This window comes from Elgaria multicarinata, chromosome 3 (genome assembly GCF_023053635.1).
Source record: "Elgaria multicarinata webbii isolate HBS135686 ecotype San Diego chromosome 3, rElgMul1.1.pri, whole genome shotgun sequence".
In the NCBI taxonomy this organism is placed as follows: Eukaryota; Metazoa; Chordata; class Lepidosauria; order Squamata; family Anguidae; genus Elgaria; species Elgaria multicarinata.
In genome coordinates, this window is record NC_086173.1 from 64,212,008 (window position 1) to 64,224,768 (window position 12,761).

A 12,761-nucleotide genomic window follows, 5' to 3' on the forward strand; every position below is an offset into this window, starting at 1 on the left:
CCCCAAGAGTACATGCAGTGCCGGCTCTACCCCCTAACGCTCCCCACCCCCGGTACCTGATTAAAAACCAGGCGCTCCATCTCTTATCATGGTCTCCGCCCACTCCTTCCCTCCAGCCAATTAAAAAGTTCTACACTCGCCGCGTCCCACGTTCATTGAATGAGTTCAAAAGCGGGCCCGTCCACCAATCGCTTTCGTTTCGCCGCCTGAGCCGCACCCATAGGAGGCGTGGCTTGTCGGGAACCTGGCTCCAGTTGTCATGTGAGGGGCTGGTCACATGACCGCTGCAAGAGCAACTGCTGGCAAGGCTGCTGCGATGGGGCTCCAGCTGGCTTTGGGGCTGTTGTTTGGGGTGTCGGTGCTGCGGGGAGCCACGGCCACATGCGGCTATCAGGTAAGGCTTGACGTGCGGAAGTGGGAGGGAAGCTGGAGCGTCCAGCGAGAGCTCCGCTGCCGGGGGCGGCACTCCAGCGGGAGCATCGTTTAACTAAAAAGGGAAATCGGGAGAGTTTGCGCGGTGTGGCGGATGCGATAGTCAGAGCAGGAAAAGGTCGTGAAGGATCAGTGTTGTTCTACGGGAGTGCAGCATTGGGGTCCTTTTATTTGGGTGCTGGAGACAAAGATTGGCAAGAAGATCTTTCCTAATAACGGCCAAGTTACTTACCGAAAAGAAGAAGTGTGGTGGCTTCTGAATAGCGAAATACTTTGAGAGAGGAAGTGGGCAGGCTGCAGACTGATGGTGTAGTCACAAGTCGTAGCCGTGTCCTTCGTGTTAAATTTGTGTCGCTGCTGGGTTCTGCCCTCCCAGCCATTAATGCAAGTAATTAGAGCCCCTGCTTTCCCCATTGGGATGTGTTGAAAGGGGCAAAAGTCCACCCTCTTAGGTGACCACGGTGGGTGGAGAGGTAGCTAATCTGGGCTAAATAATTCAACCTGGTGCCCTCCAGATGTGTTAGACTGCAACTCCCATGCTGGCTGGGTATGTTGGGAGCTGCAGTCCCAACGCACCTGGAGGGCACCAAGTTGGGGAAGGCTGATATAGAGTGGGCTGCCTGAGAAAGAGTCTTCAGTAGTCTGGAGGAAATTGTCACAAGCGCAAAGGAATGAAAGTGGGAATATAGGTCAAAGAGGTGTAACTAGAGGAGAGGCTGTCCTTGGAATGAACACTACAGAGCAAGTCTGCCCAGTTCAGGGGTTCACTTTGGAGCTGGGCTGGAGGCTAAGAGTATGAGAACTGCCCTTCTGGATCCATCTGTTTCCAAAAGTGGCCACCTAGATACCTCCGGTAGGTCACAAGAAGGACATGGTGGTGGTGGTGGCCATTCCTTGGCATCCAATACCCAGAGGCATAGTACTTCTGAACATAGTTACACCAAGCTGTTCTGGTTTAAAGCCATATATGCTAGTGGCCATCTCCATATTCTACAGCAGTGAATTCCACCAGCGGTGTGGCTAAGTACTTCCCAGGGCTGTTTGGATTGAATCTGCTAACAAAGCTCCCACTGATCCACCCACATCCTTTCTTCCTAAGAATGCAAACCTTTCAAAGGGCTGCGTTGGGTGATGATCCCTGTTGTGTGCACTCAGAACCCTTTGCGGGGGTGGGGGGCTTGAGAGTATGGGTGGATTGGAAGGGCGAGACAGGCTGTCATGGAAAGCTGAGTCCGTGTCCATGTTATCAGCTATTAGGAAACTGTGCCCGTAATCTGCTGGTTTGATTTTTAACTATCTGCTGATATTGTGTCATGGGTTTCTTCCATCCTGAAGCGCTGGCAAATCCTGCTCCAAGCAACAGCTCCTCCTTATGTCTGTGTTCTGGGAAAAGGCTTCACTGGAGGTCACCTGCATTATCGGTTGTCTGTTGTCTCGTGCTCCTCTGTACTTCCCCCAGCTTTCATGGTTAGCTTCACCCAGATTAGGATGCAATGTATGTGGGATCACGTGTCTCATTACGGTCAGATAGTACATGTTCTTTGATCCAGTTGAATCTAGGGAAGCTGTGGAAGTCCTTGCTGTGGGGTGTTGTCAAGGCCAGTGGCAAAATGACCTACAGCTATTGAAAGCCAGTGAGTGTTTCTGTTAGCAGAGTACCAGCCTGGAAGTCCTCACTTTCAGCTTCCACCCTTGCCTCAAGGAATAGAGTGGCACCTTGAGCTGTGACCTCCAGCTGAAGCTGTATTACATGCCTTAATGCAGGTGTGAGCAACTTGATCCCCTCCAGATATTTTGGCCTGCATTTCTCGTCAGCCCTAGCTAGCATAACCAATGCTGAGGGCTGATGGAAGTTGTAGGCCAAAACATCTGGAGGGCCACCCTTGCCCTAATGAATTCATCCCTTCACAGGGAGATGGAAAAGGGTATTTTCTGGTGGGTTCAGAGGAGTGATCAACAGAAACATAGTAGTCGCGTTCGGATGATTTGGACGATTGTGGGGGTGAACGAACCCATCTTGGGGTCTTACACCACATGCACAACCATGATTTGCCTAACTACCCATGTTGCAGTGTGAGTTGCTGCGTCTTCCAAACCTAGTGTGCAGTGGGGTTGGTTTCTCACCCACCCCACAATTCCTACTGCAAGCCATGGGATGTGGGGTATGTAAGAAATCATTCCCACTGTGCTGCACACCAGGTTCTGACAACACAGCAACCTGTGCTGCATTGTGGGTAATTATGCAAATCGCAGGGGTGATCATCTGAACCCAACACTATGTGGAGCAGCAGTGGCTAAGTTGGATAGTATTGGGTGAGGAGGGGCCAAGGAGGGGCCTCCCAGCATGGAAGGAGCGGACTGATGCCTCAGAAGCAAAAGGGGCAGAGGCATCCATTGCTGCGTATTTTCTCAGTGCCTTTGAGCTTTTAGGGTGTTCTTTTATTTGATGCTTAAAGCAGCTCTGGTTTCTGTGTGCAAAAGAAATGCCATGCTGGATCAGACCAAGAATCCAGTCCTCTGTTCACACAGTGGCCAACCAGCCTTCAGCCTGGGATGAACAAGCAGAACATGGTGCAACAGCACCCCCACCCCCACCCCACCCCACATTCCCCAGCAACTGGTGCATACAGGCTTACTGCCTAGAATACCGGAGATACAGTAGCCAGAAGACTCATTCACTTTAGGCATTGCCTCTGCCCTGCTTTTGCATAAAACAATAAAGTGCCACTGCAAGAGAGGTTCAAAGGCCATTTAAGTCCCATGCATGAAAATGCTCCTGGACTAGGCAAACTGACACCCTGCAGATGTTTTGGACCACAGCTCCCACAATCCCTGACTATTGGCCCAATGCTGACTGGGGCTGATGGGAATTATAGTCCAAAGCATCTGGAGGGCGTCAGGGTTCCTGCCCCTACTCTAGATGAGCCTCTGGTAACCCTTGCAGAGCAAAGAAAGCAGAAGCTGTACTCCTAGTTTCTGTCAACTGGTTGCTGAAGGTCACTTCTGCCCCAATGTAGTATTATTCCATTGGAAATTTTCTGTATATGTGTTTCTTCCCATGGCGCCGCCATGCTGTGATTCTTTTTGTAACTAAATGAAAGCAGAGAAAAGAAAACAATCCATGGGCAGCTCCCTCCCTGCGCTAAACAGAAGCAGCCTAACTCTTAGCGCCTTTACCTAGAAACAAGCCCCACCGTTCAATGGGACTTCCTGCCAAGTTGAATCAGCAAAGGCTTTTTGGCCTTTGCATTACCCAGGATGATGGATTCTGTTAGCAGATGTCGGGGCTCGGCCCGGTAGCATTTACATTCCACCAGGGAAACTATGGAAAGCCTCAGGAGCAGTCCCCGCATTGAAACTGAATCACAGAGAAAAGCGCCGTGCTTGAAATTATGACTGCAGTGCCAAGGATTCTAGCAGGTTGGATCTCAGGTGCTCCTGCTCTACAACTGTTTCCAGCGTCTTAAAGAGAATTTGGGGGAAGAGGGCACCCGGCTGCCCCTGGTTTTATAATGCACTACACCATGCTGTTTTCCCAGAACTTGGATTGGGGAGAAGGGCTGCAGAGTATGCATCCCTCCCCTTGCCTTTTCAGATACTTCTTATGTTGGCTTCAAGGAACTCCAGCTCCCATATGAGACTTTTTCATTCCCTTTTGGGCCCGTGCTGGTTGGGATGATGGGAGTTTTAGTCCAACACATCTAGAGGGGACCAGATTGGGAGAGGCTGCCATGCAGTCTTAACTGGGAGCCCTGCTCTGAGCATCCCCTCCCTTCAGAGGCTGGGTGGGTAGTGACTAGGGAGAAGGCCTTTGAAAAGGTAGTCAGTGGTAGAGTGGTACATTTTGAAGTGCAGGTGCTCCTCAGGACAGTCCACATAGCCACACCCTGAAGGAGGGTCCAAAAATGCAGGCAGCTCTATTGATCTCTCTCTCTCTCTGTCTCATATTTGGGAAGATCCATTCTGCCTCATCTACTGTGAGGATTGTAGCTAAGCTCAGAGGGCACAAGGAGGCATGAGGCTAATGCTTATTGTTCCTGCTAATTGAAAAGTCCCAGTGCATTAACCCTGCAAGTGCTGATGGCGCTACAGCACTGGTGGTAGTTAGCCCTGCATTTGGAATACTCTCCCCACCAGGGACACTTGACCGCCATCCATACTATTACTTTCTGGGCCCCATGTTATTCCATCCTTTCAAGGGGTGATGAATCTTTATTCTGCCTTTGATTTTAAAGGATAATGTTTTAAGTTCTTCTCTGTGGTTTTGAACTGCCTCTAATGTTTTATTGGGGGGTGGGGGTGAGGGCTTGGTCAACTTGTTCTCTATTTTATCATTAGCTGCCTTGGAAGCCTTGCACTGAAAACTGGGTTAGACATGTCTTCGATAAATCAAGGCAGGAATAGAACATAGTAGACCTCAGTTTCTGCCTGTTCTGAATCCTTTTGAATGGTACTTCTCTACAAGCAGCAAGGAATCCTGGATCCCAGCTAGTGTAAGCAAGGGTTTTATACTTCAGTAGAATGCCTAGTTTGCCGCTGATATGATACATAAAACCTTTACTTAGCAGTAGTGTTAGTCAATAGCCTTGAAGCTGGTGGTAGTATCCCTTCCATGAGCCATAAGCAGGAATGGTCCTTCTGCCTCCTTCCAGTTCTACTGAAGCTTGACCCATTTGGATGACTCCTGCCTCCTTATGGCAGATTTTTTTGGGGGGGGGGCTTTGCTACTTGGCATGTAGCCTCTCCTCTTAGCTCAGCAATGCTTTTTATCTCTCTCTCATCTTTTGCCTCTTTTAGTCCTGCCCAGTGACAAAACCTGACATGCTCAATGTTCATCTTATCCCCCACACGCATGACGATGTGGGCTGGCTGAAGACAGTGGACCAGTATTTCTTTGGAGGTGAGTGGAGGCTGCTGGGTGGGCGTGTGAGAGGTGGCCCAGCTGGGGGGCTGCTGGGCAAAGGCTCCATGCCTGGGGCTAGAGATGGGCCGTTTTGAGCTGTGGAGCTGGAGTCGAGGCTGTGCATGCTGCAGACCCACTTGAACCTCTGCTCTCAGCATGGACCAGAGTGGGCCTGCTCCCATTCTCTTTCCTGGCTGAAGGAGGAGTTCAGCCAATGACCACGCCCCCTTGCCCCAGTCACCAATCATTTGGCAGTTTTTTCTTTCATTTTAAAAGGTCGAAATGCCGCTCCTAAGTCTTAGTTACTGGCAGTGAGAGCTTTAAGCTAACATACGCTGGTATTCTTGGCCCTGCCCCTTCTGCCTTCAGCCCCGCCCACTGTTGGAATGCAGCCCTCAAATGCTTCTCCATAATGGAATTCAGCCCTGGGGATGAAAGAGGTTCTTCACCCCTGGACTAGACTAGCTCATGGGAATGGTGATTTCACTGAAGCAAAACCTTGCATCTTGTTTCCAGCAACCAATGTTGACATTTTGTGTTTTATAATACTTAGTGTCTTATATAGCTCTTTTCCTCAAAGCACAAGAACCTTTACAAGAGCTCTCTAAGGCGCTCTGGTATTATCTCCCCCGCCACATGCTAAAAACAGGGGTTAAGGCAGAGAGAGAGCATCCTGCCTCAAACCATGGCTGAAGTGAATTCTCAGCCGGGGCCTTTTCGATCTGCAGCTCATGCTCTTTACCGTAACGTTAGACCCACTGTGGGGCCTGAGCTGTAGATTGCTGTTCAGGCCCGGATGCATCTGGCGTCCTTCTCCAGCCACAGACAAGCCCACGTGCTCTTCTGTCTTCTCTTGGAGGAGGATCTGCTGGAAGGTCAACTTCCACAGGAGCGCCAGGCAACGGCCTTCCTGCTTTTGAGGCCTTGCCTGTGTGGGTGGATTTTGCATGCTGCCTTCCAAGGCCAGCACAGAGTCACTGGAAACATAAATCCTCCTTCAGCATCTCCCCACAGAGGAGGATGAAGAGGAGAGTTGTGCGGTGGGGCCGTACTCTTTATGGCTTATGGATGGGGTGGGGTGGTCTGGCTATCTTTCGGCCTAGGAGATGCCGGTTGGCTGACAGTGACAGGCTAGGCGGCCCTGTCCATGGCCCTTTCCGGTTCACAAGGGGGAGACCTTGACCCTGCCTTGGGCATCCCTCCTCAGCACTAGCTAGCCCATCCCTTGCTTGTTGCCTTGCAGTCCGCAACGACATCCAGCACGCTGGGGTGCAGTACATCCTGGACTCTGTTATACCACAGCTACTAGCTGACCCCAGCAAGCGTTTCATCTATGTGGAAGTGGCCTTCTTTGCCCGCTGGTGGGAGCTGCAGACAGAGGACGTGCGCCGGGCGGTGCAGCGGCTTGTTGCTGAGGGTAAGCAGGTGGACCGGGGAGGGGAAGGGATGTTCTTTGGCCCTCGCAACATACATGTGAGGTGTATTGTCTCTGGGGGCAGGGAGCTTTCTTGAGGGAGAAGCAAAGAGGAAGACTCGGAGACAGATAAAAGGGGCAGCCCTGCTTTTTCTTTTTGTGTGTGTCCCAAAATGTTTTCTTTTATTGTGTGAAAAAGTAAGCATCATCTCCTACCCTCACAGGAGTCCGCCCACTCCTGGTGTGTCTGCATGAACCCTTGTTCAGAGCAAGCCTCCTGAATGAAAGGGGGTAAGTCCAGAACAGTGACTAATGCAGAGGCACAGGAGGAAGCCTCATCTGAAGATGGGTGACTCTTTTTTGCTGGTCTCGTTAAAAGTTCATTTCTGAGTGGTTTTTTTACAACTTTATCTACAGTTTCCTGATTTTTCTCCCTCTGCCTGCCCACAACCCAAATGTGGGGTCAATTTCAGTTGCCCCAGCCTGATGATACAGGCAAGGTGCTTGTAGCCAGGCAACTGACCATGTGCCCTCTCGATCCTTGCCCTTCCTGGCTAATAAGAACTAGCCGAGGTGGTATGAGCAGGTGGGTCCAGGGAGTGGTAAATGCCTCTTTACATGAAGGGGTGAATCCCTTGTGTGAAGGAGTATGAGTACTCTTGAAGACACCCACTCAGGACCCAATGGTTTATTTGACAATTACCACCCAGTTGCAAATATTTATTTATTTATTTCATTTATATCCCACCTTTTTTCCTCCAAGGAACTCAAGGCGGTGTACATAATCCTCCTCTCCATTTTATCTTCACAACAACAACCCTGTGAGATAGGTCAGGCTGAGAGTCTGTGACAGGCCCGAAGTTGCCCAGTGAGCTTCCATGGCCAAGTGGGGACTAGAACCCGGATCTCCCAGGTCCCAATCCAGCACTCTAACCACTACACTATACTGGCTGTCCTTTCTTAAGGAAGGTACTTGAGAGGGCTGTGGTGGAGCACCTGCAGGCACCCTCATAGGATACTGGTTATCTAAACCTATTTCAGTCTGGGATTTGACCTGGTTCATCATCCTCATGGATGACCTCTATCGGGAGAGGAGAGGAGCAACCCTGTTAATTCTGCTTGATCTCTCATCAGCTTTTGATTCCATTGACCATGGTGTCCTCCTGGATCGACTCCGTAGGTTGGGCATTGGAGGGACTGTGTTACATGGCCCTCTGGGTCGTGCCCTATACGTGTGTGTGTGTGTGTGTGTGTGTGTGTATATGTAGGAATAGGGGAGGAACTGTCATTCTTGCTCTACATTCCCTCTCCCAAACTTGTAACAATATGTTGGTGTGATGCTGGGAACCTGTATCCCTTCAGATGTGTTGGACTACCACTCCCAGAATCCTAGACCATTGTCCATGCTGGCTGAGGCTGATGGGAATTGGAGTCAATAACATCTAGAGGACCACAGTTTCCCTACTCTTCTTTCTGATGTGCTGTAGAGCAGGGCTGGGCACCGTATGGCCCTCCAGGTGTTTTGGCCCATCAGGCCTAGCCAGCTTAACCCGTGGTGAAGGATCATAGGAGTTGTAGGCCAAAACATCTGGAGGACTGCAAGTTAAAGCTGCTTTTCCTGAAGAAGCCCCCAATTCCCCCAATTCTTGAGTCCCAGCGGGTGGCTCTGGCTGCTCAGCTTCTGCATTTGCCCCTGGGGCCCTTCCCCACAGAGGCTGTAGCAAGTGGCCAGAGTCCTCCTGTCCTGCCTTGACATTCTCCTCCTTCTTCTCTCTGCTCCTTGGCAGGCCGCTTGGAGTTTGTGAACGGTGGCTGGTGCATGAATGACGAGGCTTCCGTCCACTACAGCGCCGTCATTGACCAGATGAGCCTGGGCCTCCATTTCCTGCAAGAGACATTTGGCGAGTGCGGCCGGCCCCGGGTGGCCTGGCACATTGACCCTTTCGGGCACAGTCGTGAGCAGGCCTCCCTCTTTGCACAGGTCAGCCTGGGCTCCCAGGACATCCATCTCGCCTGCCCCACACAATCGCTACAAGCCTATACTGAGCATCCCACCCCACATGCTCCCCGGCCCAACAGGACCATGTACCTCGACGGGAGTCATGATCTGAAACTGGCCCGCTTGCCTATACGGTTGAGATCCTCCTGTTCGGTTAGCATCCCCAACTCCACTTGCTGAGGGCTCATCCTCCCTCTCTCATTGTTCTCTCCAGATGGGCTATGACGGCTTCTTCGTGGGCCGCATTGATTACCAGGACAAGGCTCAACGGGAGGCCTCACGGGAGATGGAGCAACTGTGGCGTGCGAGCGGAAGCCTGGACCCTCCTGTGGCTGATCTCTTTACTGGTGAGCAGGGCATCTTCGCTCCTTGTGATCTGGGCTTCCCTAGCTCAGCCTTTCCTGAAGTGGTGCCCTCCAGATATTTTGAGCTACAGTTTCCATCATCCTTGACCATTATATTTTATTTCTTACGTTTATATTCCACCTTCCAAGGTGGACCACATGGTGGTCCTCCTCCTCTCCATTTTATCCACACAACAACCCTGTGAGGTAGGTTAGACTGAGGCTGAGTTCAGACAACACATTAGTCAACGCAGTGTGAAAACTTCACTCAATGGTTGGATTTTTAGGAGGTATTCCCCACACAACATGCTCTAAACCAACCGTTGTGTGGCTGTGGGCTACAGCAGAGTTGTGTAAAATCCATTGCAGTGTTTAATATGCAGTTCCTCTGCCCTCTCTCCTACCTCTGGTCCTCCTAATAGTATCCCATCAGCCATTGCTGCAAAAAACCAATCCCGGCGACTCTCCTAGAGTGGCACTCGCTCCTTTCGCCACTCTTACCAGGGAACTCTGTAGCCAGTGGGAGAAATCAACTCGACTCAACAGAGAACTCCACGGAGCCCTCCACACAACATGCAGCACAACAGTTGTGCAGGAACTCTCCTCTGCACAGTGTGGATATTCTGTGTGGAGTGTTTTCCAAAACCCAACACCATGGGGTGGAGTTTTTCCACCTGACAACACATTTGTCAATGGTGCTGTAAAAGCTCCACCGTGTAGTTCTAAAACCACTGTTGAGAAACGTGTTGTCTGAACTGAGCTTGAGAGTCGGTGAGTGGCCCAAAGTCACCCAGTGAGCTTCATGGCCAAGTGGGGGCTTGAACCCAGGTCTCCCCAGTCCCAGCCAATGCTCTACCGCACTGGCTCTCGGTCGAGTTTGTTCTCCCAGGCAGTACACATAGAACATTGGCTATGTTTGGTAGGGCTGATGGGAGTTGGAATCAACATGTGTAAGGCACCACATTACGAAGGCTGACCTAGCTTAACAGTAGCCAAGCAATTTAGTGCTGCCTTCACAGCTGCATTTATGAATGTGAGTTTGTTGCCCCAGCAATGCAAGTGGAAGAGTAATCAAATCCTCAAATCATGAGGATCCTCTAATCCAGGGGAGTTGTTCCTGAACAATGTATGCTCTTCCCATCAATTTCTGCATTAGTTTGCTCTCTTCCCAATTGGATATTCCCAGTTCTAGTTATACCCTCTCCAGAATACTTTATGCAAGAATACTTTATGCAAGTCAGTGGAAATCTGCGGATCAGTTTGCAAGTGAAAACAAACAAAATTGCGATGAAAAATATTTCCGCTGGAGATTTCTATTCTGAAATATTTCAACCCTTGAAAGAGGATTTGCGCTGCAAGCCCAACCATAATAATTTGTCCCAAGATTAGGATTGACCTGCTAATCTGGAAGTGTAAAGGGCTTGGGCTGTAGATCTGCAGGTGTGTACAATTGCCTGGGTTGGATTGTGTCCTGTAGGTCATTATTTTGTTGTGGTGGAGCGCATATATATATTCTAGCCACTGCAGTGTAAATGGTGTACATGCCCAGGAAGTGCTTCATATTTTGCTTCCCTCAACCACCAAACCACCCAAACCAGTGGTCTTGCTCACAAACTTGCACCGTCCTCTTATGCTCTGGGATCTGTGTTCTCCTCCTTCACCCTTGAGGGCTGATGTGTCAGGAGCTGGTGCCTCCCCAGCCCCTTCTGAATAAAGATCCTACTTATTCCACTTTTGTTACAATTCTTACCGCCTGCCTTTAATGTCTGTGAGTGGGTGGGAGTTAATCATGACTAGCACATGATGTCCTTCCCATTTCTCCGGACTGTCTCTTGGTAGGTGTCCTGCCAAATGGTTACAACCCTCCCACAGCACTCTGCTGGGATCAGATCTGCTCTGACAACCCCATTGTCGATGACGACAGCGATGAGAACAATGTGGAGGATCTAGTGGCCTATTTTCTGGGGGTTGCAGCTGCCCAGGTGAGAGCGAAGGGGCGGGGTTTGGAGCTCAGGGCTCCTGGGTTGTCATCTCAATCAGGATGGAATGTTGGGTGGTCAGGTGGGAGGGGGAGAAGAGGGAGCTGAAAAGTGAGTTTGATATAGTAGAGATCAAAGGCTCCTTGTGTCTCATTTCCAAAGACGGCAGGTCGCTATCAGCTGAAGGCTACTGCAGCATAACAGCTGAGAGACTGAGTAATGAATCCAGAAGTTCCTGGTTGGAATGTAGCCTTTACCATGAGTTTACCTTCAACCAGCCTTCTCCAATCTGCTTTCCTCCAGATGTTTTGGACTAGAACTCCCAACATCCCTGACAATTGTTCATGCTGGCTGGAGCTGTTGGGAATTGAAGTCCAAGACATCTGGGTGGCACCAGATTAGAGAAGGTTCCCTTAAGGCAGCCTTTCTCAACCTGGGGCACTCCAGATGTGTTGGACTGCATCTCCCAGAATGCCCCAGCCAGCTGGCTGGGGCATTCTGGGAGTTGTAGTCCAACACATCTGGAGCGCCCCAGGTTGAGAAAGGCTGCCTTAAGCTGTCCATTCACTATCTCTTGTCCTTGACTTCAGTATTCCCATCTGCAATATGGGAGACAATACTGATTTACCTTACAGAGTTGTTATAGGATTGCGGTGTGAAAATTCATGGGAAACTCCATTGAAGGCTTTGGGCCTGTTCAGTCAACACGCTAAGCCATGGTTAGGCTGCTAACCCTTTTGCAGCAAATGGTTAATGTTTTTAAACCGTGGTTATGTAGCCACCATGGTTGGGAGTGGTTCACATGACATACTAAGCCATGGTTAACACCACATGCTAAGCCAGAATGTTTAGCTGAAAATGCTTAACCACCGTGGCTTAGCATGTCATCTGAACAGGGTAATAAATAAACATTAACTATTGTTGTTATTAACAAAGGATGCCTCTTGGGGGAGGGGGGGGCTCCTATGTGGTAAATAGGCCCCGTACCAATTTCCAACATTGTTCCCTTTAGGCCAAATACTATCGCACCAACCACATTGTCATGACAATGGGATCTGACTTCCAGTACGAGAATGCGCTCCTATGGTACAAGAATATGGACAAGCTGATCAAGCATGTCAACGCAAAGGTACTCTGAGATATGACCTGAGCCCTTTTCCTTGTCTCCGCACAGTCTGGACTCAGAGGATGGGATTCTCGTTCTGTTTTTTAGGATGTTTTTAACAATGTATATTATGTTTTAATTCAGTTTTATGCATTTTATCGTTTATTGTTGTTCCCCGCCTCGATCAGAATGGAGAGGCGGGTAAGAAATAATTTTATTATTATTATTATTTTATTATCTCCTGGGAAGGACCCAGAGAGGTTTGATCATGCTGTGGCGGCTGGGTACAGGGTGGTGTGTCAAGACACAATCTTTCTCTCGCAAATGCTGCCCTCTCGAAATACCCGATTGATCTAAAACTGTGACAAGGTACTTGTGGGAACTGGACACCTCCTGGGATATGGAATGGTGTCATATTGCTCATCAATCAGTGGGTTGATCCGGGGTGTGGGGGGAACTGTGGGTACAAATGTTCTCTCTTTCAGCCACAGGCAAATTCAAAGCCCTTTATACATGCATACCTATGTTGTCGTGTGCCCTCTGCTTCTGGCAAGCAGTGAGAAACAGAGGGAAAGCAAAGCCTCT

At 49.9% G+C, this 12,761-nt stretch overlaps 1 protein-coding gene across 2 annotated transcripts in view; it reads left to right on the forward strand.

The window, feature by feature from the left end:
• The first annotated feature begins 277 nt into the window (after positions 1-277).
• MAN2B1 (mannosidase alpha class 2B member 1) overlaps positions 278-12,761 on the forward strand; it is a 29,504-nt gene continuing 17,020 nt past the window's right edge. Inside the window, exons 1-8 of one of the 2 annotated variants that reach the window (XM_063120513.1) lie at positions 347-394; positions 4,771-4,925; positions 5,230-5,332; positions 6,579-6,752; positions 8,537-8,730; positions 8,963-9,095; positions 10,932-11,074; positions 12,084-12,200. In XM_063120513.1, coding sequence (XP_062976583.1) covers positions 5,254-5,332; positions 6,579-6,752; positions 8,537-8,730; positions 8,963-9,095; positions 10,932-11,074; positions 12,084-12,200 — 840 coding nt within the window. In that variant the 5' untranslated portion in view covers positions 347-394; positions 4,771-4,925; positions 5,230-5,253. Of the gene's footprint in view, positions 395-4,770; positions 4,926-5,229; positions 5,333-6,578; positions 6,753-8,536; positions 8,731-8,962; positions 9,096-10,931; positions 11,075-12,083; positions 12,201-12,761 lie in introns of both variants that reach the window. The other variant, XM_063120512.1, reaches the window with a different exon arrangement.